Source organism: Canis lupus, chromosome 6, assembly GCF_048164855.1.
Source record: "Canis lupus baileyi chromosome 6, mCanLup2.hap1, whole genome shotgun sequence".
Taxonomy (NCBI): Eukaryota; Metazoa; Chordata; class Mammalia; order Carnivora; family Canidae; genus Canis; species Canis lupus.
In genome coordinates this window covers 46,596,235-46,620,778 of record NC_132843.1, presented here as the reverse complement: position 1 = coordinate 46,620,778, position 24,544 = coordinate 46,596,235, and the positions used below count along the sequence as shown (strand labels likewise).

General features: G+C 38.6%; 1 protein-coding gene across 9 annotated transcripts in view; it reads right to left on the bottom strand.

The window, feature by feature from the left end:
* AKT3 (AKT serine/threonine kinase 3) overlaps positions 1 to 24,544 on the bottom strand; it is a 308,393-nt gene that overhangs the window by 235,905 nt on the left and 47,944 nt on the right. For 4 of the 9 annotated variants that reach the window (XM_072830372.1, XM_072830374.1, XM_072830377.1 and 1 more), the window contains exons 1-2: positions 16,739 to 16,857; positions 10,191 to 10,252 (exon numbers count right to left, since the gene is read on the bottom strand). The exons of 4 other annotated variants lie outside the window; for them this stretch is intronic. In XM_072830372.1, the coding sequence (XP_072686473.1) occupies positions 10,191 to 10,252; positions 16,739 to 16,842 (166 nt within the window). In that variant the 5' untranslated portion in view covers positions 16,843 to 16,857. Of the gene's footprint in view, positions 1 to 10,190; positions 10,253 to 16,738; positions 16,858 to 24,544 lie in introns of those variants that run through there. One more of the 9 variants, XM_072830383.1, reaches the window with a different exon arrangement.

Below are 24,544 nucleotides of genomic sequence, written 5' to 3'. Positions count from 1 at the left end.
AATTATGATGATATCAAAAAAGTTTAGTAAATCAATTTGGAAGGTTTCTAGAGAAGCTACACCCCCTAGCTGCATGGCAATTTTTAAAGTAAGTATATCCCAAACCACAGCATCTGGAGTAGAGGCCAGAAGAGTGTTAAAATTATCTCCTTAATCATTCTAGAATTTACATACCTCTTTCCCTTAAGATTTAAAATTAAATTCTGTTCCAGTTTATTACCTTTTAGACATAAATATGGCTTTTGCTTTAATGTCAAAAGATCTGGAAACGCACAGCCTTCACTACCTTTTCCACTCCATCTATGTCCTCGGCACAATATTAAGACGGGGAGGCGTTACCTTGAACACCCTCCAGTGGCTGGCTCTGCAGCACAACAGAAGCACTGTCATCATGAGCTCTCATTTCACTGTGGACCGCTCTGAAGGACAGTTACAAAACCATCAACTTAAGACACCTGATTACAATCCTTTCAACTGTAGTACAAACTCAACTTTTAAAAAATGAAAACTGTACATCATTACCTAAAATTGCCTCTATTTGCAAAATTCTTAACTCCAGATCTCCTCTATCAATTGTGTTAGATGCTGTAAATAACAGAATGGTTGATTTCTTTTTAATCTGTTGTCATAATCAAGCAATATTCAGAAAGTAAAAGTGGAAAGAAGGAAGGAAATTAGTCAAAATGCAAACAGTGAATCCTCCTGAAAGAAAAGTACAGATAAATGTTTAAAATAAGTGCCTGTATGTGCTACCCGCCAAACGTAACTATCTAACATTTTTTTTCTTGGCCCTCATTCAAGGGCAATTGGAGTTAAACAACATATACACTGAGACTATGCTTCCCCAAACAGGGAGTTTACTTATTAGTCAGATAAGCAGCGTGTGCCTGTTGAGAGAAAAAAATTATTGGCTACAGTTTTAAGAAAACCTTTCACTAAAATTTATGCCAACTTAGAATAGAATTACATATTCATGTTAACATTTAAATATAAAGCATTAAATCCTGAGCACTGACCTCTAGAAAATAAGATTGGTTTAAAAATACACTGTAACAAAGAACGGTAATAAAAGAAAAACACCAAAAAAGTCTATATTTAACTGGCTGCTCTGTCATTAGAAAGGTGCCCCATTACTACCATATGTTACTCAAATATGTTATCACACCTACAATTCATCATATGTCTCCCAAGAAATTAATTAGTTCTAACTTTTTCAACTTTGACAAAAACGTCTGCATCAGTCAGATTTCTAGTTATTGCAAACATTTCAAAATTCAAAGCTTTCTTCAGCTTATATTTAACCTTTTAATTACTATTAATGATTTAGCAACATTTAGAACAGCATTCATTAGACAGATGTCTAGTTCTAGAATTTTGAATAATGTAAAGTCATTTACACATACATTTACTTGTGGTGCACATTTACTACGTTAATTTTTCAAAATAAAGTTAATAGAACGTCCAGAACCATTTACTGATACATCACTTCACAGCTGCATTTAGGTCAAAGAACACTTAAAATTTTCATTTTCTCCAGATATCTAAAACGTCGTAAGAACTGAGATCAGAGAACTTACAGTAATAAAATTCTATAATTATAAAACTAATATAAATTAAAAGAAAGATACATAAGAGGACATGTTCATTTGAAAGAGATTTTACATGCTATCATCAGTAAAAAAGAAACAAAAGTAACCAAGCAGACAATTTTCATGAATATTCTCTTTACCAAACTTTTTAAGAGGGGCAAGAAGAGTTCTGTTTGATTTCAAATTACCAGCTGAGGTTATCCTCAACCATATAAACCTGCTTCCATCTCCACTATTGTTTTTAAGACTTTTTTTTTTTTTTTAATTTACTCATGAGAGACACAGAGAGAGAGGCAGAGACACAGGCAGAGGGAGAAGCAGGCTCCATGCAGGGAGCCCGACGTGGGACTTGATCCCGGGTCTCCAGGATCACAGCTTGGGCTGAAGGCAGCGCTAAACAGCTGAGCCACCCAGGCTGCCCCATCTCCACTATTTAAACTACTCTGTCAAGGCTACCAACCACTTCCTAAGTATTCATTCATTAAGTATCTGTTGAGTGATGAATGACACAACAGACAAGATCCTGCTCTCACAGAGCTTACAATCTAATGGGAATGAAAGGGAAAATAAACGTAGTAAATTTGTAAATAAGAGGTAGAAAGGAGTCTGGTGAGTAAACAGTACTTCAGTAGTGCCAAGTGCTAACATCTCCTGATTCCCTTAACCCAACAAAAATCCAATAAACCACAAACAACAAAAGCTTGCAGTAGCTTCAGTAAAGCCATGGAAGACACTAGTGGATTCTCCTTCAGTTATCTAAACTAACAAAACAAGGGGTAATCTAACAATCATCTCTATCTAGTAAAGAACTAGATTTCCATTCTCAAGTTACTCTTTAGGTTGAAGGAACTGTCCAGCTTAATCAGAAGGAGGGCGGCCACTGGAACCTGCTGGAACTGCCAGGAACACCTGCTGGTAGCTCTCACTCTTCTCTTTGCAGGGCCCCAGGCTCCAGCCTCCTGCAAAGGAGAATGCCACCCGCTGACTATGTAATTATTGAGCTGGAGAAAAACTTGAGAGATATCAGATGTCCTTTAGGAAGCTTTCCTTGACCTCCTCCTCAAGGAGGCTTAAGTATGTCTACCTCTTTACTCCTATATTCCATAAAAAGCAGAAATGACATTCTTTTTTTTTAATTTTTTTTAAATTTATTTATGATAGTCACGGCGGGGGGGGGGGGCAGAGACACAGGCAGAGGGAGAAGCAGGCTCCATGCACCGGGAGCCCGACATGGGATTCGATCCCAGGTCTCCAGGATCGCGCCCTGGGCCAAAGGCAGGCACTAAACCGCTGCGCCACCCAGGGATCCCCAGAAATGACATTCTTATTTATGTTTGTATTCTCAGAACCTATCTTAAGTCTGGCCCAGGAGTTTAAAGGGACTTTTCACTAATAAAAGTACCATTTTAGAAAGATTATTCTGCAACACACTATATGTTAACTAAATTTAATTTAAATAAAAGATTAAAAAAAGAAAGACCATTCTGATAACAATAAAACAAAAGATTCAAAGACTGAGGTTTATAACTGCTGTGAAACTATCTGTATTATGTATAAGTGCACTACTCTCTACTGGGGTGGAGGGGAGAGTACCCATTCACATTCAATAGATATTTATTAGGGTCTTACCATATATAAGGTTATATTACAGGACACAAAAATGTAAAAGACTGATATGGGTTTGTACCATCACAGAGGGTTTTTCCAGGGGTGGAAAAACCCATAATTAAAAAGAAAATAAATAATAATTTTAGACTGCAATAAGTTCTGTGATGGAAATTTACAAGGCTGACTTACACTGATATTTTATTGCTTTCTTAGACACTCAAAGGTTTCAGACTACTTTACATAGGACGCACTGCAAGGGAAAAGATAAGACCTTAGGTAGATATTGCAGAAATGCAGGTAAAGAGATTAGAAGTTCAAGTCAAATCAATTAGCCTTTAATAAATATCACAGTGCCTCATGTGCCACAATGTGAGCATAATGAAATCCCATCTTAGTCCTGAAGAGCTTGATTTCTAATGAGGGAGAGACATGTACATAGATCATCTGGACTAGATAATGCATGAGGCTTAGAGAGTCATAGAGAAGAGCACTTGGCTAACCTAAAAGTAGTTAGGAAGTTTCCTAAATGGAAAAAAAAAAAAGGTCCATAATAATAATTTAAAAATGCAAATAGCTTACATCTTTTGAAGGAAGAATTACTAGGACAAGATAATAGCATGTACAGAGGAAACTAAAGGAAGTGGAAGATAGAAACATTTCCAGCCCAGCGATTTGAAGAAACCTAGCAATTTGTCAGTAAAGATCAGGGGAATAAGTGTTAACAAAACAAAAAAAAAAAAAGATGGGCTCAGTTTTGAAGATCTAAATTCATGAAGACATTGAGATATCCATGGGAAATTTCAAAATCTTCAAAGAGAGGCACCTGTGTGGCTTGGCTGGTTAAGCAACTGACTCTTGGTTTTGACACAGGTCATGATCTCAGGGTCTTGGGATGGAGCCCTGCATCTGGCTCTATTGCTCAGTGGGGAGTCTGCTTGTCCCTCTCCCTTTGTTCCTCTCCACACACACACACTCTCTCTCTCTTCCTTTCTCTCAAATAAATAAATAAATAAAATCTTCTTTAAAAAATAAAAATAAATATTCAACTAGAACATGAAAAAGAGGTTCTTTCATTCACTGGTAACAAATATTGTGGATTCACTAACACAGTTAATATACCATACAGTCATGAGAGCAGAACTAAGAGTTCGCAGAGAGGTTGGAAGAGGCTCAAGAACAGAGTAAGGATGAGATATAATAACATTCTGTGAGTATCAAAAGAAAATGTGTCAATGAAAGAGTGCTCTGACACAGGGATGAACTAAGAAAGTCAGATGTCAAGGAAGCCAAGAGAGATGTTGTGTCCAATAAGTAGTGGGTAGTAAATGATATTACATGATACAAATGCTCCTAGAAGCCCAAATGGTGAAGGCCACTGACTATGGTAAACACAGGTAATGACTAGCTTTAGAGAATAGTTTTATCAGGCCTAAGTCCTAGTGAATCACTAAGAGGAACATAAGGACCAATATGTGAACCATATTTTTGTAACAGCAATTTATTATTTTATAAACACATCTAATATTATTAGAAGATGCAAATATAAAAACAAATTTTTAAAATTGTGTAAGAGTAACAGTAACAATTTCCAGTAACAGATTCACTTTTCAAATTTGTTTTCATAAGAAAAAATTTCCAAGTTAAAAAATACTCAATAATATGTTTCTTTTTTTATCATTTAGAGATAAATGAAAGATCTGTATGAAACAATGTGACATTTGAGATTTGCTTCCAAATAATCCAAGAGGTAAAGGAGTAAGTAGATGTACAGTTGGTATTAATTATATGGTGTTTTGATTATACTGTTCTCTCTGTTGTACATGTTTGAAAATTTTATAAAAGACAGCTTATTACCTAAAAGAAAACAAAAATAAATATTTGTATTTATTCTAACTCAACAGTAAATCATGCTTACGAGGATCAGAAATTAACCTCAAAGTGTCAAAAGGAATGAAAACAGTAGAATTTCTATAAACTGAACTTATCAAACATATAAATAGAAGAAAATAAGCATTAAGCAAATTCTAGAAGCTAGCTTTGGTTTCATGAACATTGTAAATTATAAAATGTCATAAGACTAAAATTTTACAGTCAAATCATGAAATATAAATGCTATGTTTTTCCCAAGAAGGTGAGATATATACATACATACATATATCTCATAATAAACATTATGGGGTAAAATTAAATTACTTAAGGCAAAAGGTCTCCGACAGTCTTACACAGTGACAGAGGTAGGAGCTGATATCTGTTACAGCTGACACTGGCTGGAAGCTGTTAATTCTCACATATTCTTCCTCATTTCTGTTACTAGATGTTTTTTCACCTGAATAATTCCAATTCATCCTTCAGGTCACCACATTACTTATTTCAGGAGTCTGACCCCAGCTAAACATACTGGGAGACAATATCACACCATATCCTCCCATGGAACCCTTATCCCTATTACAGAAACAGTTCACTGTAGCACCAAGAAGGAAAGGGCCACGTCTTCTAAAAAATCTTATTGAGATCTACTTCATATATCACAAAAATCACATTTTAAAGTATAAAAATCGTGGGTTTCAGGTTGTTCAGAGGTTGTGCAACCATCACCACTAATTCCAGAACTTTTCATCACCCTAGAAAGAAACACCGAATCCATCGGCAGTCTCTCCCCATCCACGCCTCCTCTCAGCTCCTGGCAACCTCTACACTGCTGTCCACCTCTGGATTTGCCTATCCCGGACATTTTATGTAAGTGGAATCATACAATATGCGATCTTTTGTCTAACTTTTTCCACTTAGCAGAAAGTTTTCAAGGTACATCCACTTTGGAGCATGTAACAGTACTTCTTCATTCCTTTTCTGGATGAGTGATACTCCATTTTATGGATTACATCATATTTTGTTTATCCACATATCAGTTACTGGACATTTGGATGACTTTCACTTTGGGGCTATTATGAAAAACGCTACTATGAACATTCATACACAAGATTTTATGGAAACACAGGATTTCGATTCTCTTGGATATATACACTCAATTCTCTAGCTGTGGAACTACTGGCAACTCCATGTGTAAGGTTTTTAGGAACTGCCAAACTGCTTTCCAAAGCAGCTTCACCAGGTCACAATCCCAGCAGCCTGTCTGAGGGACCCCATCTCTGTAACCTCACCAATACTTTCAATGATCTTTTTAATTATAGACATCCTACGAGTGTAAAGTGGTATCTCATGAGATTTTGATTTCCATTTCTCTGATGGCTAATAACACCGAACATATCTCTTCATGTATTATTGGCCATTTGTATATTTTCTCTGGAGAAATGTCAATTCGGATTCTGCCCATTTTTATTTGTCATCTTTTACAATTGAGTTAGAAAAAAATCTTGATATATTCTGGGTACCTCGACCTTTATTAGATATATAAGTTACGGATACTTTTTCCCATTCTGTGGGTCATCTTTTCACTTTCTTAACAGTGTCCTTTGACCCAGAAAAGGTTTTAATTTTGATGAATTCCAATTTATCAGCTTTTCATTGGTTGCTTGTGCTTTTGATGTCAAATCTAAAAAACTATCACCTAACTGAAGGTCACAAAGATTTACCCATTTTCTTCTAAGAGATACATAGTTTTAGTTCTCATGTTTAAGTCCATTTTCAGTTATTTTTTACATATATAATGTGAGGTAGGGGTTCAAAATTCATTCTGGCACATGTGGAAATCCAGTTGTCCCAGTACCATTTGTTGAAAACTATTCTTCCCCCCTGAATGGTCTTGCCACCCCAGTCAAAAATCAATTGCCCACAGATGTATGGGTATATTTCTGGACTCTCAATTTTCTTCCATCACCAATAGGGCCTACATCCTCCATGTCTGCTTTTCACAGCACAAAATGTGGGAGGCACTCAACAAAAGATTTTATAGTTAAAGAAATAATGAAAGGATGAAAGTTTTGAGCCAAGTAATACCTCAGAGAGCATTATCCTAAGCCCATCATTTACAAAGCAAAAAACTAAGACCTAAAAAAGTTGACTAACTCAAAGGCAAAGAACAAGAGACTGAGGTAGATCCAAAATTCATCTCTCCTAACTTCTGGTGCAGGGCTCTTTCCACAATGTCATGCAGCTTCTCAAGTACACCAAATTGCTTTGACATCTGCCAGTGTGCCTCTGAAAACTACATGATAGACAACTGTGCACGAGAATACTTAATCAAAGGGGAACCCTTCATAAGGGTAATTCACCAAATAGCCTTACAACCAAAATGGGCCAGAAAATAATACACCACTGAATACAATGTTCCCCTCCAGACAACTGTCCTCCCATTACATTTTCGGCTCAAGAACACAGCTAGTCACACTTTCAGTCCTGAGGTTAATTCTAAATGGAAGGAAATCATTTATGCCACAGTCAAAATGATAAAGTGACCAGGTGCCTGGTCGCCTCCATTACCCTCATCTCTTCATTTCCCACCACCACTGTGACCCTTCACGCACCACAGTGTTGCAAAGAATGAAGAAATAGACAATTGACATTTGTTTTAAAGATTTATTTCTTTATTTTATTGGTAATCAACATTAATCTGATTTTGCTTGACCACCCAGAAACTTATCTGCTTGCTTCCAAAAACCAGAGAAATCTAAGAGTGGAAAGCAGAAACGTAAGGGGTAACAAGTGAACAGCTAGCTCTAAGACAAGCTTTCAAAAAGATATGGGGAGAAAAAGAAGATACATGACCATGGATAACTGGGGGAAAGGGAAGAGGCTAAGCATTCAAGCTTCACTGCTGCAGTTACGTGTCCACATGAGGGAACCGCTGTGGGCGCAAGTGCTCCACACACAGTATGTGTAAGCTAACTAGACAGCTTCTTGTAGGTGAGGACATATTCCAACTTCAGTGAAACGACACTCTCTTCCCTGAACTCCTCCATGAGTCCCCCTGAGCAGCTAGCTATTCCTTCCAGAGTGCCCCCACTTCTTCTGTGCACCCACATTATCATATGAGGATAGTGTGTGCTAGTAGGGACCTCCCTTATTTGTCTCCCTTCTAAATTACCACCCCACCGAGGCCAGAACCAGGTGTTTTCAAGTGTTGGGTTCAGTGAAGAATCTAACATTGCCCGGCACACAGTATGCACTTGATAGCTCTTTGCTGAATGAATATTTTCAAACTGTTTGTGATAGTGAACACAACTGTTCAAAAATGTTAAGAACAACAAATTCATCAGTTCTTACTGTGATCATTCCCAAACATCACGATTCTCACGTAACTCATCCATATTTCCTTACTCAAGTACAAGGATCGGGGTTGGCCAATCTGCTAAAAAATAAACCTGAGTATGTTTAGAACTCAATGTTGCAGTTGTTGGCCATCTCTTTTACTAATGGACCACAAGTCGCAGGGTCTGTATGGTGATTTACACAGGACCTGGGAACTCATCTCTATAGAACCAAGGAAAGAAATCCCTGAGGGTGAGATGCTGTATGTCCACCACAGAGGTTTGGGTAAAAAGAAGACAACAATGACTATTAAAGGCTGGCCTGGAAGCGAAGGTAAAAGCTTTGGAGTCTGGAAGTCCTGATCTTGAGATGTGCTTCCACTGTGACCTCCTTAGAAAGGTTATTTCATCTCCCTGTGCCTCTTGCAGGTGCTCTTCTGTAAAAGGTAAGAATGCCCATCTCACCATTGAGATCAAATGGTCAATGGGGGCCTAGCCCAGACACCCACACATCAGCATGTTGACAGGCCTCCCCCAACAGATGTCAATGTTTGAGGTTTTTTTTTTTTTTAAAGATTTATTTATTTATTCAGAGAGAGCGAAGGAGAGGCAGAGACACAGGCAGAGAGAGAAGCAGGCTCCACGCAGGGAGCCCGACGTGGAACCTGATTCCGGGTCCCCAGGATCACACCCAGGGCCGCAGGTGGCGCTAAACCACTGCGCCACGGAGGCTGCCCAATGTTTGAGGTTTTACCCTAAGGAAATTCTGTTTGGATTTTCAAAAGCCCCAGTTCAGTGTAAAATACCTGCCATTAACCGTGTCTACTCATCTATCAAAGATAGCCTGTCAAGGCCCAAAAGTACTGGCATCCCCTCAACCGTGATAAAACAGGGTGAGGCCTATGGAGGGTGATCCCAAATGAAGTTAAAGGAGTAAGAAAAAGAAAAAGCAGTAAAAGTCCCAGAGATGAAGCTTTTCCTATATATATTACATGCAGTCTCACCTAACTGTGCCACTACATACATTCTTAGAAAACTCATAAATTGACCAGTAAACCAATACAACCAATTTGTTATTTTTATATTTTGTAAAATGTATAAGCCCTTTTTTAATGGCTCCACTTTTACTGGCTCCATATCTTTTCTGATGTCAACTTACTGACTTTTTCCCTTTGTTTGTATCACTGCTACAATACTGATTATGTTATATGAAATCACAGCTTTGAGGTTACATACTATATAATAATAAAGTTAATCTTGGGCACACATCATTTTTCTTCTGAATGAAAATGTTCGTCACCTGATAATTATTTTATCTTAATATTAATTGCATACCACCTCCCTGTAAGTTTTCTTACTTTCTTTCAAGTTTGATTTCTGTAGCTCCAGAAGCATATTTGTCTGGTAATTACAACTAAAATAGTATTTATTAAGAGTGTAATTTTTATTATTAAAACAAAAAGCCCCAAACTGCATCTTAATGATGCACTTTTGACCACTATCACCAAAGAAATGACATACCCTCGGATCAACTATTTGCCGTTTTCCAAACCGTCAATTGTGTGCTGAGTCACAGTGTGAATTTTGATAAAATCTTAGTACAGATGGCATGATAACTACACCATACTAATTATTAGTAAGATTTACATAAGAAAAAGCCCATCACATTGTCTACAGATCTCACAAGACAATGTAATGTCCAAACTTACACTTCATGTGTTATTTCTGTTATTAAGGGGCAATCACTACCACTTTTTCCAAATTCCAGCCCAAATTCTCAGTCACTCACCCGCCCGCCATCTTACGAATCCTGTGCTTCCTCTCCGCCTGTGGGCTCCACCAAAGAGGACTCTATAAAGTAAATGTGGAGACAATTATTGCCAAAAGTGAAAGACCTAGAGATTCTTAATAGTTCTAGAAAGGCTCATAAATTAAGTCTTTGATTCATTAAGTTTGAGAGGAGAAAGTCAAAATCCAAAAGCCAGCGAGTAGGAATAGATTACACTCCAATTCTAAAACATCAAAACAAATCTAATGTTTAAAATACAACTTTTTAAAATCCAGAAAATGAATTTAATATTATTTGTGAAGAAAGATCTAAAAGGCACTTCTGTTTTCCTGGGCTCACAAAAAAAAACTCAATCTATCAATGAAATCAGAGAAAATAAAAGAAATATTTGAATATAAACAAATCAGGAAGTACATTTAAGGTCACACACATGAATAGAATGTGAAAGTTCTCTTTCCTTCTACTGTTAGCATAGTTAGGCTCCGTCTCTAAACTGGACAATCTCATCTACCTTCTTCTCCCCTGCAGGTAGAGTAAAAGCAGCATCTCTGCCCACATGCCAGAAATCCCACCCTTCTTCCCACATCCCTTCTTAATTAATATTATCACATGTTCCCTATCAATGAAGAGCAAAAACATCAGATCATTTTGAACTTTCCACCATTACACATGTAAAATTTATGCCAAGTCAAAATAATGATAACAAGAGGTTAAATAAACACAACACTTGCTATGTTAGAGGCACAGTGCTAAATGCTTTCCATAAATTACTTAATTCTAACAACCACTATATAAGACAGTGTTATGGACGGGAAGTTTACGTCCCCCTCACCACCACAACCAAAGTCATATGTGGAAGCCTCAACTCCCCCACGTGATGGGGTCTAGAGAAGGGCCCGTTGGTAGGTAATTACATTTAAATAAGGTAATAAGGGGGGGACCCTTATGATGGGATCAGTGCCCATAAAGAGATATACCAGAGAGCTTGATCTGTCTCTCTCTACCATGTGAAGATACAAGAAAGTACTGCCCACAAGCCAAAAAGAGAGTCCTCACCAGAACCCAACCGTGCCGGCACCATGATCTCAGACTTCCCACTCTTCAGAACTGTGAGAAATAACTTTCTGCTGTTTAAGCTGCTCAGTCTCTGGTATTTTATTATGGCAGCCCATGCTAATTCCCTATATTACAGATGAAACAATTATGGCTCAGACAGGCTTAAATAACTTCTCTATAGTGGACCCAGGCTACAGTGGCAGAGCCAGGGTTTAAACCTGGTTTTAACCAATACTATTGCACTGATGTCTCTAACTATTGGTGTCTAACATGTATTGCCAGCTGTGCTCGGTGTAAGAGATCAAAATAAGGTCTCCTCAAGAACTCACACATCTAACCATACATTATAGGGATCGCCAAGGTTTCCTTGAGGTTTGATACCCAAGAAATAGTTATTGAAATAAACAGAAAAACCATCAAACAACAATGTAATTTGTTAAGTGTTAAATGAATGGGTCACATAAAACAACACAGGTTCCTAGGACAAAGCAACTAATAACTCCAAGGGTGATTAAAACAATTACTGTAAGATACATAAAGTATAAAAAAGGTTACAAAAGAAATAAATGAAACACAGTCAGAAGGGGGCACGAATAATCACTTTTGGAGGGAATTAACCAGGGATTACAAACAGAAGTAACACAAACCATCTCTTCAAAGATGAATAGACTCGGGATCCCTGGGTGGCGCAGCGGTTTGGCGCCTGCCTTTGGCCCAGGGCGCGATCCTGGAGACCCGGGATCGAATCCCACATCGGGCTCCCGGTGCATGGAGCCTGCTTCTCCCTCTGCCTATGTCTCTGCCTCTCTCTCTCTCTCTCTGTGACTATCATAAATAAATAAAAATTTAAAAAAAAAAAGATGAATAGACTCTCACTGCTGGAATAACACGTGATACCAGGGTGAATGGACAGTACGGAAAAAAACACGGAGTCTGAAAATTACTGGCTACTCCTTTTCTGATCCCATATTCAACACTGTAGCTTACAGTATAAAGTATCTTCACGGGTGCCCTGCTGTCACATTCCTTCCTTTTCAAACCACCCTACACAAAGCATAAAAGTAATCATCCTAAAACAGATCAGATTGACTCCCTGTTCAGAAACATTCTACAGTCCTACTCTGCCCACAAGATACTATTTAAATTCCTTAGACTAGAATGTTAGACCTCTCACAATCTGTGTCTGTTTTTCCTTTTCTTCCCAATTCACCTTGAGTCATGATTCCTCTCTGCTGAAGCTCCACCAGATTATGTGCTGCTCCTCAATGGGCTGTGGAAATGTCTCCATCTGGACTCTGGCCCACCTTCAAGACCCTGTAAAAGACCTTCTGTGGAAGTATAACTTTGCCTACTATCTCACTTAGGAGACCTGTCTTATGTTCACTACATTCCTGCATGTCCATCTCCAGGAACAACTAGATCAGCTGCTTGAGGGATGGCCCTGACCCTACAGGCCAAGATCTTAAAAAAAAAAAAAAAAAAAAAAAACAAATCTTTTGAGCGTCTGTGTCCATGTATGATAAAGGACCTGATCCTTACGATGTGATAAGAGCAGTAAGAGACAAATATACAGAGCATTGTGAGAGAACCGCCTAACTCAGCCTGCAGAGAAGATAAACTGGTTTTTAACAAGGAATATGAAGAAGAACATAAGTAAAACAGGCACAAATATGAAACAGCACCATGTATGAGAAGAACCAGAAGAAATTCAATCTTGCTAGAATGTGAAATATAGCGCCAAAAATGACAAAGTAAACACCTAACAAGACCAAAGGCTTTATATAAAGTGTGTTAAGGAACATTATGCTGTGGGCTAGTGGCTTAGAACTACAAAGTAGAAGTCTGTGCTGTGTCAAAACTAGCTTTAAGCTATTCTAGAAACATTTATAAAAAGTAATTAGTATCCTTCATATGTGACAAATCAAACAGATTTATTTATTTATTTGAGACAGAGAAAAAGCATGAGCAGGAGGGTGGAGCAGACGGGGCAAGAGAATCCATAAGCAGATTCCCCACTGAGCAGGGAGCCCAACACAGGGCTCAATCCTAGGACCCGGGATCATGATCTGAGCCAAAGGCAGACACTTAACTGACTAAGCCACCCAGGCACCCCCCAAATCCACTATTAATAGACATTTGGGCTTTTTCCCCCATTCTGTTGCACTAGGTTTTGGGTCACACATGTAAAAAAAAATCTAGCCTCATGTAGATATGGGGAGAAAAAGCTAATAAACTTTTCAAATTTGTATGAATAATCTTTTACTATCATATACAAAGTTCATATAAATAATTCTGCACATGTCTTTATGAAATAAGCAGTGATACTAGTAAGACACATTCCCAGAAGTAGGAGCATATACTTGTAATTTTGATATACATTATCAAATTGTCCCAGAGGGATGGAACCAGTGCAGACTGAGCATTGACAGTACTAGATCCCCAGAGAAAGGACAGAATCTTAGGAAACTCTATCCTTTAAAAATTTAATCAAGGAAGAATAATCCAGAAGAAGAATGAGATAAGCAGTCAAAGAAGCTAATCAAAGAGGAACTATGAGCTTCTAGAAGTAAGAAAAGATGACTGCTCACAGTGTCAAATATATAGCAAAGAGATCTACTAAAATAATAGTTAACTAAAATATAAAATTTAATAATTAAAGCAGCATGGTACTCATGAAAAAACAGAATGGATCAAGATAGGGTAAAAAAGTACAGTAAGGAAGAATAAGGGTAATTGAAAATAGAAGAATAAAAGAAAGCTAATACTATCATCCACTAGAAGGAACCAGAACTCTGTGGAGAAATGGCTGATTCTAAAACTGGAAAAGGGAAAGGATATGATAAGCCTGGAATACCTTACCATGTCAGAATGTCAGAAAAGCTTTACAAACTGATGGGACATGCCAAAGGAATACAGGAGATATAGAAGCAACCCAAGCATCTATTAATACATGAACAGATAAAGAAGAAGCAGTGTGCATATACAATAGATTATTATTTAGTCATAAAAAAAACACTTGTAGGGCAGCCCCGGTGGCTTAGCGGTTTAGCACCGCCTTCAACCTGGGGTGTGATCCTGGAGACCCAGAATCGAGTCCCACGTCGGGCTCCCTGCATGAAGCCTGCTTCTGCCTCTGCCTGTGTCTCTGCCTCTCTCTCTCTCTCTCTCTCTCTCTCTCTCTCTGTCTCATGAATAAATAAAACAAAAAAAAATTGCAACAACATGGATGGATGTAAAGAGTATAATGCTAAGTGAAATAAGTCAGAGAAAGACAAATGCCATATGATTTCACTCATATGTAGAATTTAAGAAACAGAACAAACAATGAGGAAAAAAAAAGAGAGAGAGAGAGAGACCCTTAGGGACGTCTGGGTGGCTCAGTGGTTGAGCATCTGCCTTTGGCTCAGGTCATGATCCCAGGGTCCTGGGATCAAGTCCTGCATCAGGCTCCCTGCAGGGAGCTTGCTTCTGCCTCTCCCTATGTTTCTGCCTCTCTCTGTGTGTCTCTTCTGAACAAATAAATAAAATATTAAAAAAGAGTGAGAGAGAGACTCTTAAAAATAAAGAACTGATGGTTGCTAGAGAGGAGGTGGAGGGATAGGTGAAATAGACACACTATTTACGTTGAACACTGAGTAATGTATAGAATTGTTGAATCACTATATTGTACACCTGACACTAATATAATATAGATAATTATAATGGTATTTTAAAAAGAAATATTTTAAAGAAAAATAAACTTTTAAAAAGTTAATAATGATAGTAAAAGATTATTATCCACTGAATAAAACCAGAATTCACGAGGGAAAATAAATTTCTTCTTTCTCATAAAAAGTCAATTAAAATGAAAAAAGGTACAAGAGAACTGGAAAATCACCATGAATCCTTAATAACTGATTCAAACAAGAACCATAACAGATGCCAAAACTGGCAGGTCAATGTCTGAGGAGTAACCAGACATTACACAGTCACAAAGTATCAAACACACAGAGACACCACTGTAACCAGTGATCAAGGTTTCCATCACCAGGACTGGGACAGTCAAGATCATCTTGTGCCTCCTGATTAAAGGAAACTGAAGAGACAGGACAACCCATGTCTCTGCCGCAGGATGAGACATCATGATGTCACATAATGAGATGTGTAAGATGACCTAAGGTGGTTTTTTTTGGGGGGTGGAGGGGGATAAAGTTTATTATTGGCAATATTGAAATAATAGTATTATGCTGATGATTAATTCCTTGATTTTGATAACTACACATTATGTAACATAATGTCGTTTTAGGAAACAGACTGACATATATAAGGGCACAAAGTACATTATACCTCAAATTTTCTTTCAAATGGTTCAGAAAAAAAATCTATACATTTGAACATAAATGCATTTAAACATCTAAATATTTTTAAATTTATCTACATAATTTCTCTATAAATATATTCAAAATATCATATATAAAGAAGGACAAAGAAGGCGACAGAGAGAAAAGGAGATGAGAAGAAAAAACACAAATGTAGAAAATTGCTACCATCTGAGGAATGGGTGTATATGCACTTCTTTGTACATCCTCCTCTGTCAAATCCCTGTTCGTGTTCTTTGCCCATTCTTCCACTGGGTCCTTTATTCTTTTTTTTCAATAATTTATGGAAGCACACTGTATAATAAGAATGTTAGGGGCGCCTGGGGGGGCTCAGTGGGTTTAACATCCAACTCCTGATCTCTGATCTCAGCTCAGGTCTTACTTTCAGGGTCATCAGTTTGAGCCCCACATTGGGCTCCATGCTGGGCATGGAGCCTACTATGAAAAGAAAGGAAAGGAAAGGAAAGATTAGTTAATCCCTTACTTTTTCCCAATACATCATGCCCTTTGTTACAGAGCAGATTTAACTTTTACAAAATCAAATCTTTAAGGATTCCTAATATGTATTCCTAATCACAATAATGGTGATGTTTGGGTGATGAGGTCATGGGTCTTCTTTTTTTAAGTTTCTTTTTATCTATATTTTACAAATCTTTATGGAGTGCTATTATTTTTTTTTTTAATGAAAAAAAAAAAAGGTCATATCTTTGTATTCCTTAAAATGAGCAAAATCCAATCAGGACTTTATATGGAGCCTAGAAGACTAATCCTAAAACTCAAATAGATTTATCTAACAAGTTCTCTCTTATTGGTCCTCGGGGGACAAGAGGAGCTAAGGCAACCATGAAGAACAAAAGGAGTTTGAGGCTTGCGTTATAGAGATCAGTGCTTATTGTAAAGTGGTATGGGCAGAGGAAGGGAAAGAGAAGCTAAAGAAGTACAAAGAGTCCAGAAACAAACCCACATACAAACAGAACAATAATGATGGGATTATTTAATTAAATGGGATTGGGACAAATTATACCTGTAGAGAACAGTGAAGTTAGATCCCCTTCCTAACACCACATGCACATGCAATATAAAACCCTCAAAGTGGAGGAAAGGAAATCAAAATGTGAAAGAACTTTTAGGTACCTTAAAAGAAAAGAGAAGACACTCCAGTAGCTAGCCTCCAGGTCAGCCTGCAGTGATATGCATACCTCGCAGTGATCTGCACACCCAGCTCCTGCAGCCCCCATAGGATCTCCTCCCCAGTGAGCAGGGCTGTGACTTCAAATACTAGATCATAAACACATCGAATTTCCCACCTCACTCTGCTGTCTGCCTCCCTCACTGAGGGGAAGCCAGCCTCCACCTTATGAGGATACTCAAGTGACTCTGGTAAAGGACCAAAGAACTGAGGCCCCCTCCCAATAGCCCACACCCAGTGCCAGCCATGTGAACAGACTCTCTTTAAAAGCAGGTCCTCCAGCTCTAGACAAACCTTCAGATGATGGCAGACTAACTGCCATCTCACCTGCAAACAGAGACAGAGGGGAGAACCACCCTGCCACACTGTCCCCAAGGGCAGGGAGAGATCATAATGCTTACTGTTTGTTTTAAACTAAGTAGGCTTGGGATCCCTGGGTGGCGCAGCGGTTTGGCGCCTGCCTTTGGCCCAGGGCACGATCCTGGAGACCCGGGATCGAATCCCACATCAGGCTCCCGGTGCATGGAGCCTGCTTCTCCCTCTGCCTGTGTCTCTGCCTCTCTCTCTCTCTCTCTCTCTGTGACTATCATAAATAAATAAATAAATAAATTTAAAAAAAATAAATAAATAAACTAAGTAGGCTTGAGTGGCAATTTACTAGCATTAATAGATAATTAATAAATAGACTTCTGTTACAACCTCAATGTAGGCAAAACTGTTCTTAACTATGATACCAGAAGCTAAAACTATAAAGAAAAAGATTGATAAGTGTATCTGTATCAAAATGAAAAAGTCTGACACAACAAAAGTTAGTACAAGTGCAACTAAAAGGACAAGCCACAAATTGAAAGAAGATATCTGTGATTTAGATAAATTATTACTACCAATAGCTAAAGAATTCCTACTAATCAATAGGAAAAAGACAAATCATCCAATACAAAAAAACTTTGGGGAGAAAAGACAAGAAAGAACAATTTACAAAAGAAATTAAATAGCAACAGACACATAAAAAATTTTGAAACCCCACTGGTAACTGGAGAAATGCAAATTTTAAACACACAATACCGCTGTCACACATCAGAATGATTACATTTGACAAACTGAAGTGATGGCAAGGAGATGACGCCTCTCCTGAACTGCTGGTGGAAGACTGGTGACAACCTTTTAGGTAAGGTGAATGATGAGCATCTTTACAACTTGGCAATTTCTACCTCAATAACATATCCTAGAAAAAAATTTCAAATAAACATTACAAAAAACCTCTTCACACCATGGTTTGTGATAGGGAAAAAAAAATAGCAACCACTTAAAGCCCCTCAATGGAACAGTTCAGTAAAGTGTGATTTATTCATGCAAAACCTCACAGCAAAGCAAATGAAGAAATAAGAAGACTCTGTGTATCAATATAAAAACATCTTTAAAACATAATGTTTAAAAAAAGGTGCAGGAGATAATGTGCAATATGGTACCATTATGTAAAGCTTAAAAACATACTAGTTCTATTGTTAAACATATCTATTGTTTATATATGCATTTACACATAAGAAAAAACTTAAAATACAAATGCATGAGAATGCTAAACACTGAACTCAGTATACCCCTGTATTAAGCAGAGTAGGATGTGAGGGAGGGATGCATAAACCATAATAATATCTGTCTAATAACATGCCAAAAACAATTAACAAAATAAGAAACTGAACTAGCAAATACTCAGCAAAATGTACATGCGCTAGCTTATTCGTAACTTTTCCTGCAATGGATATCCACTGAGTGCCTGATAAGGTCCAGGCACTTTTCAACATGGCAGTGAACAAGTTCTCACACGTTGAGCTTCTGTCCCAAAAGGTAGAGGCAGTCCATAAAAACACCAATAGAAGGTCCGGTGTTGGCAAACGCTATGAAAATCAAGCAGGTGATATGTCAGAGATGAGGGAGGAAGAAAAGAATACTATAGAATGGGTGGTCAAAGATGCTCTGAGAAGACACCTGAGAAGTCAATGAAAAGTTCTCTGAAAAGCCAAGAGTGTCCTGGGCAGGTGTGTAAGGTCTGTGGTGGGAACAAAGCTAATCCTCCTGAGGAACAACAGGAGGAGTAAGCCTGGACTCCAGTGAGTGGGAATGTGTGGACATGACATGAGGTGGAAAAGAGGCAGACGAGGAAACCCAGGTTTCAATGGAGCTTGAAGCTTATGCAACTGGGGGGGAAGAGCTCTCTCAAGAAAAGGAATATACAGCTATGAAAACAAAATGAGGTCCTAATTGGGTATTTCTTTGGATTGAGAAAGGAAGCTACATCAAATTATAATTCTTGAAAAGTTGTTGACCACATCAAAACATCCTAAACTATAACATGATATTTTTAATAATTAACTCACCGGTGCACTTCTATATTAATTTTAGAGACAACAGTTTAGTCTTTTATCTGAAATAAAGGGTAAAAATTTGTTTTTTATTACTGATTGTTTAGAAAGGTTTCTTGCACCTTCACAACTATTGGTGATACCATGTAAATATTTCAAATTATTGAACTGGTGAAAACCTCTTTTATGTTTCTTTCACACTTGAGCAAGAAGATTGGAATATTCAACACACTTGCAAATGGTCTGTCCTGGCTTCTCCTCCATTGCCCATGTTCTTCCAGTATAGGATGGGTGCCACAGGACAAGTTCCAATCCCCATTCATCCTGGGCCCAACACCATCGTGAGCAGATGTCAGCCGGAAGGTGTTACACTGTGTCAGCTTGCAATCACTAAACTACCCATGACAGTGACTGTCAAATCACAGTACTGCATCTCACACCCCTCTCCTTGAGGTTCCCAAACTGCCAGTGTCCACTCCAGCACAGTCTGCAAGGACAGGAAATATGACAGCAAGAAAGGCACAGTGGAAAGCTATAGCGGCCTCAAGCGATTTTGGTCCAGCCTAGGAAATGGCCACTCCAGCAAGAGGCTGTAAACATTATTAGTTCTGTGGTAAACTCACCTCTGTCCAGGGCAGTCTGAGCCTTAAAAACTATCAAAAGCAGTTTGGATTTTTGCTTCTACGTGAGACGAGAAACCAGGGGAGGGTTTTGGTCAAGGGATCTGAATTCCATTTTAGCCAGAACACACCCAGAAATGCACTGACCTAAGGCTAGCCTCTAACTCTCCTCAAAAAGGAGTACTTGAGTACAAAATAGACCAAAATTAGGCTTTTACCTCATGAAAAACTGTATTTCCTCTTTCTCTAATCTCTGGATTTAAAATCCTAGGAACTGGGGTGTCTGGGTGGCTCAGTTGGCTAAGCACGTGTCTTTGCCACAGGTCATGATTCCGGAGTCCTGGAATGGAGCCATGTGCTGGGCTCCCTGCTCAGCAGGGGGTCTGCTTCTCTGTCTCCTCTACTTGTGGGTGTGCTCACTCTCTCTAATAAACATCTTTTTTTTTAATAAATAAATAAAATCCCAGTAACTACAAATCCAGTCATCATCACTAGCCCCACTATGACCTGTACCTGAAAAGGAATAATTTCTCAGTTTACAAGTTTTTAAGAGCTACATTAATGTGATAGAGAATGGTAACCTTCAAACACAGGATTTTCAGTTACCGAGTGTCCTTCCACAGCTATCTTAGGAACAGAGGCACTGCTCCCAGCTACATGGCCCCATCTTGAGATCCCAATCCTAGCCTTTCCACTGGTTCAGGGAAACCTTCAATAGTGCTAAGAAATCCCCTTTCTACATATATTAGCAAAACTTAATTAGTAACTTCGTTTTTACAAACAATTAAGAACTCTGAATTGAAGAGGTAAGTATGCAAGAAGCAGGTAATAGTAAACCAATCATCAAGAACTGTGAAGTTGTAGAAAGAGCCAGGATGGAGATGGCAAAATGATCAGAAGCTGCTGAACCAGAAATGCTGCCTGGTGATACCCTCCTCTTCTGGGGCTACTCACCGTAGCCCCGCTGTTCCACCCTCCACCCGAGCTTTGGGAAAAGGGGTCAGAAGAGCACAGAGCTTCGTACTACACAAGCATTCATACTACTTAAATGCTACAAAGAAATAAGATATCAGCAAAGACCCAAAAGGGGTGCTAAGTGAGGAGTCTAATGTAAGAATTGACCCCGCTTAACCTAACACCCAGAAGAGCCTAACACAGATGGAATAGTTATTCTAGGTCTGAGAGACTGAGCAGAACCACTGCAGGAAGAGGGGATTTGGGAAAACTGGTCCTACAGCAGCTGATGTGGACAGACTCCCAGGCAACACCTTATTCATACATAAAATCTAAATAATGAAGACAACAACAAGAAGAATTTAAGCATTTCAAATCCAATATATACTACAGAAAATTTAACTGAATCTAACATTTAAGTGAGAAACTGAAGCACTTGAAAAGCTTCTGATCTAGGAAAAAAACCACTAAAGTTAATGGCTTCTCTAAAATCCAGAGTTTCAGATATAAACGTTGCAACCCATAGAGTTTCTTAAGAATCAACTAGATCTATAAGATTTGTTAAGAAACACTAGCCTCTGGTCCCTATCTTGCCAATATTTTCTTTCCACCAAACTTTCCCTGGTTAGTTGTTCTGGAATTTACCTCCACATCTCTAAGTAACACAGTATATTTGTGTCACTGCTTCTTAAACGGCCAGGGTGGAGTATTCTCTAGTGACTGAGCTGTTTCCTAGTCCTGTCACTCTCCACACTCCCCGCCCCCACTGTTTCAATACTCCGGTTATTAGATCAATACTGGAGGCTTGTATCATGACTACATAGGGCATTCAGAACTGAGCCAAGGAGTAAACACCAATTACCCTTCTTTTCCTGCGTAACATTTTGTCTTCCCTGGAGTTAATAATTGCCTGGCTTCTCATTTACTTAGTTTACTGCATTATTTATCCCTATATATGTATCTACTATATGTTTATCTCTTATTAACCTGAGACTCTTCAGTCTGACAAATCCCCTTTGAATATATTCATTCACATCAGATTTCTACCAATTTCATCTCCTTGAAAAAGTACCTCCCTGCCTTCTGACTTGCTCTGATCTGGACAGGTTCCCCTGGGCCTGCTGTGTAGCTACCACCCTGGGGGCCCTTTCACCCTCTCCTGGGTCCAAACCCACCTCTCGGCTCTCCTGGATCCTCCTCTTTCTTGACATATTCCCTCCTTCTCACGGGATCTGTCCTTCTCAAAATATCTTTATTTTACTCTTAATATTGATTAATCATGGGAATCCCTGGGTGGCTCAGCGGTTTAGCACCTGCCTTCAGCCCAGGGCATGATCCTGGAGTCCCGGGATCGAGTCCCACGTCAGGCTCCCTGCATGGAGCCTGATTCTCCCTCTGCCTGTGTCTCTGCCCCTCTCTCCGTGACTTTCATGAATAAATAAATAAAATCTTTAAAAATATATATTGATTAATCATTTACACTACTTAGACTAGTTTTGGATATCATTTTTCTTCAGAATTTGAAAGGCACTGCTGCTCCATTATCTTTCTGCTTTTGCTACTGCTGAGACCTCTAAAGGTCCTGATTCCTGGTTCTTCCTATGTGCCTTAATGTGGGGTCACCATTAATTGTTGTGCAGGGTATCCAACAGGCCCTTTCAATCTGAAAATCATGTCCTTTTTCTAGAATATGTTCTTGATTTATCTCATGATTATCCCCCTCCCCCATTTCTTCTGATTTCTTTCTGAAAGTAATTCTGATGTTAAAAACTTCTGGACCAGTTTTCTAATTTTCCTAGCTTTTTCCTCCTATTTTCCAACTTTTTCTTTTACTGTACTTTCTGGGAGATTTTCCTACTTTATCTTCTGACGTCTACAAAAACATTGTTCATTCTTCTTTTCAAAGTATCTTTATGAAATCCTCAATTGGTAGGAATAATATAATTTAGTACAGGTAAACTTTGGAGATATTGTAGGTTGGGTTCCAGGCCACTACAATAAAGATAATATTGCAACAGTGAGTCAAGTACGTATTTCAGTTTTCCAGTGCATAGAAAAGTTCTGTTTCCAATATACCAGTCTATTAAATATGCAACAGCATTATGTCTAAAAAAAAAAAGTACATACCTTAACTTAAAAATACTTTACTGCTAAAAAAAAAAAAGATGCTATCACATAAGCTCTCAAGCAAGTCGTAATCACTGCTCACAGATCAGCACAACAAATAATGAAAAAAGTTTGAATATTGTGAAAATTACCAAAATGCGGCACAGAGACATGAAGGAGTAAATGCTATTGGAAAAATGGCACCAACAGATGTGCTCCTTGCAAAGTTGCCACAAGCCTTCAATTTGTAAAATTTCGTAAAATTTGTAAAAAATGCAGTATCTGCAAAGTGCAATAGAACTAGGTATGCTGTGTAGCATAGCATAATGTGTAAGTTCTGGTATAGATAGATCTCTTGATAGATCTCACCAAAATACTATTAATGAAAGAAAAGAGTGACAACACGGATAGCTCCTAAAACCAGCCATGCTTAAAGTCATTTACCATTTATTTAATAAGCACCTACGCAACAAAGGTACAAGATATGTTGCTAAGGATGGCAATAACAGCTAAAATTTATTGAATAATTAAATATGCCAAGTACTTTATCTGCAGTATTGCTTAAATCTTACAGTTGAAAAGAGAAGTAACTTGTCCAAAATCACAGAGCTGATTAAGTGACACAGCTAGAATTAAAATCCTAGTTTGGAAGTACCTGGGTGGCTCAGTCAGTTAAGCGTCTGCCTTCAGCTCAGGTCATGATCCCAGGGTCCTAAGGATGGAGCCCTGAGTCTGGCTCCCTGCTCAGCAGGGAGTCTGTTCCTCCCTCTCCCTCTGTCTCTCCCCGTTCCTGCTTTCTCTAAAATAAATTAAAATAAAATCCTGGTTTGTCTGACTTCAGAAAGCAGGCTTCTAAGCACGCTGACAAACTGCCTCATATTAACAAAAACCTCTTCTCTTCCCAGGCACATGCTTCCTCAGAAGTCTCCCTTGCAGTCAAATGTGGCCACTCGACTGAGTTCTAGCTAATGAATTATGAAAAATGAGGAGTGCTACTCCTAGGCTTGGTCCACCGAAAACCTCCCCAGGGTGATCTTTCTGTGTTCTTTCCCTCTCCGGCTTCATGCAGATGAGCACATGTTGAACCATTTGCTGACGACAATGCAGTCATCAGACAGAAGGAGCAAAAAGCAGGAGCATCGTACTTGTTTTGGACTTTGCCAAGCAAGACACAAAATTCAAGTGATATTAATCCACAGAGATTTGAGGTTTATCTGTTTCAGCAAACTCAATGTCGTATTGCCTAGAGAAACGTATACCTTCAGAGGCAATAAGCTGGGCATATTATTATCTACCACAATATATACCAACAGCACCAAGAGTGGACAAACTTGTATTTATAGAGAAAAGCTGTGTGTGCAGATGAACAACAGCTCTCACAGCTGGAGAGATTGTGGAAGCATCAGCTTTTAACATGAGTTTGTTGATGGCTAAGATTTAAGTATTAAATATGTGGTCCAAAAACAGGCACTCCAAGAAAAAAAAGTGATACATGCCACCAGGTGAAACCTGGAAAGGTTAAGAACCTCATGACAAACAGAAATGGTGAGCAATAGTACAGGGGAAAGAGTACATATCAAAAAGTAGTGAGGGCCAGGTTGGAATGACCTGTGCCCCAAGTAATGACAAGGCCCCCAGACAAGGTCCCCAGGTAATGACATTTGGGCCACCTTCCCCACATCAATGAGCTACTGAGATATCAGAGCAGAAA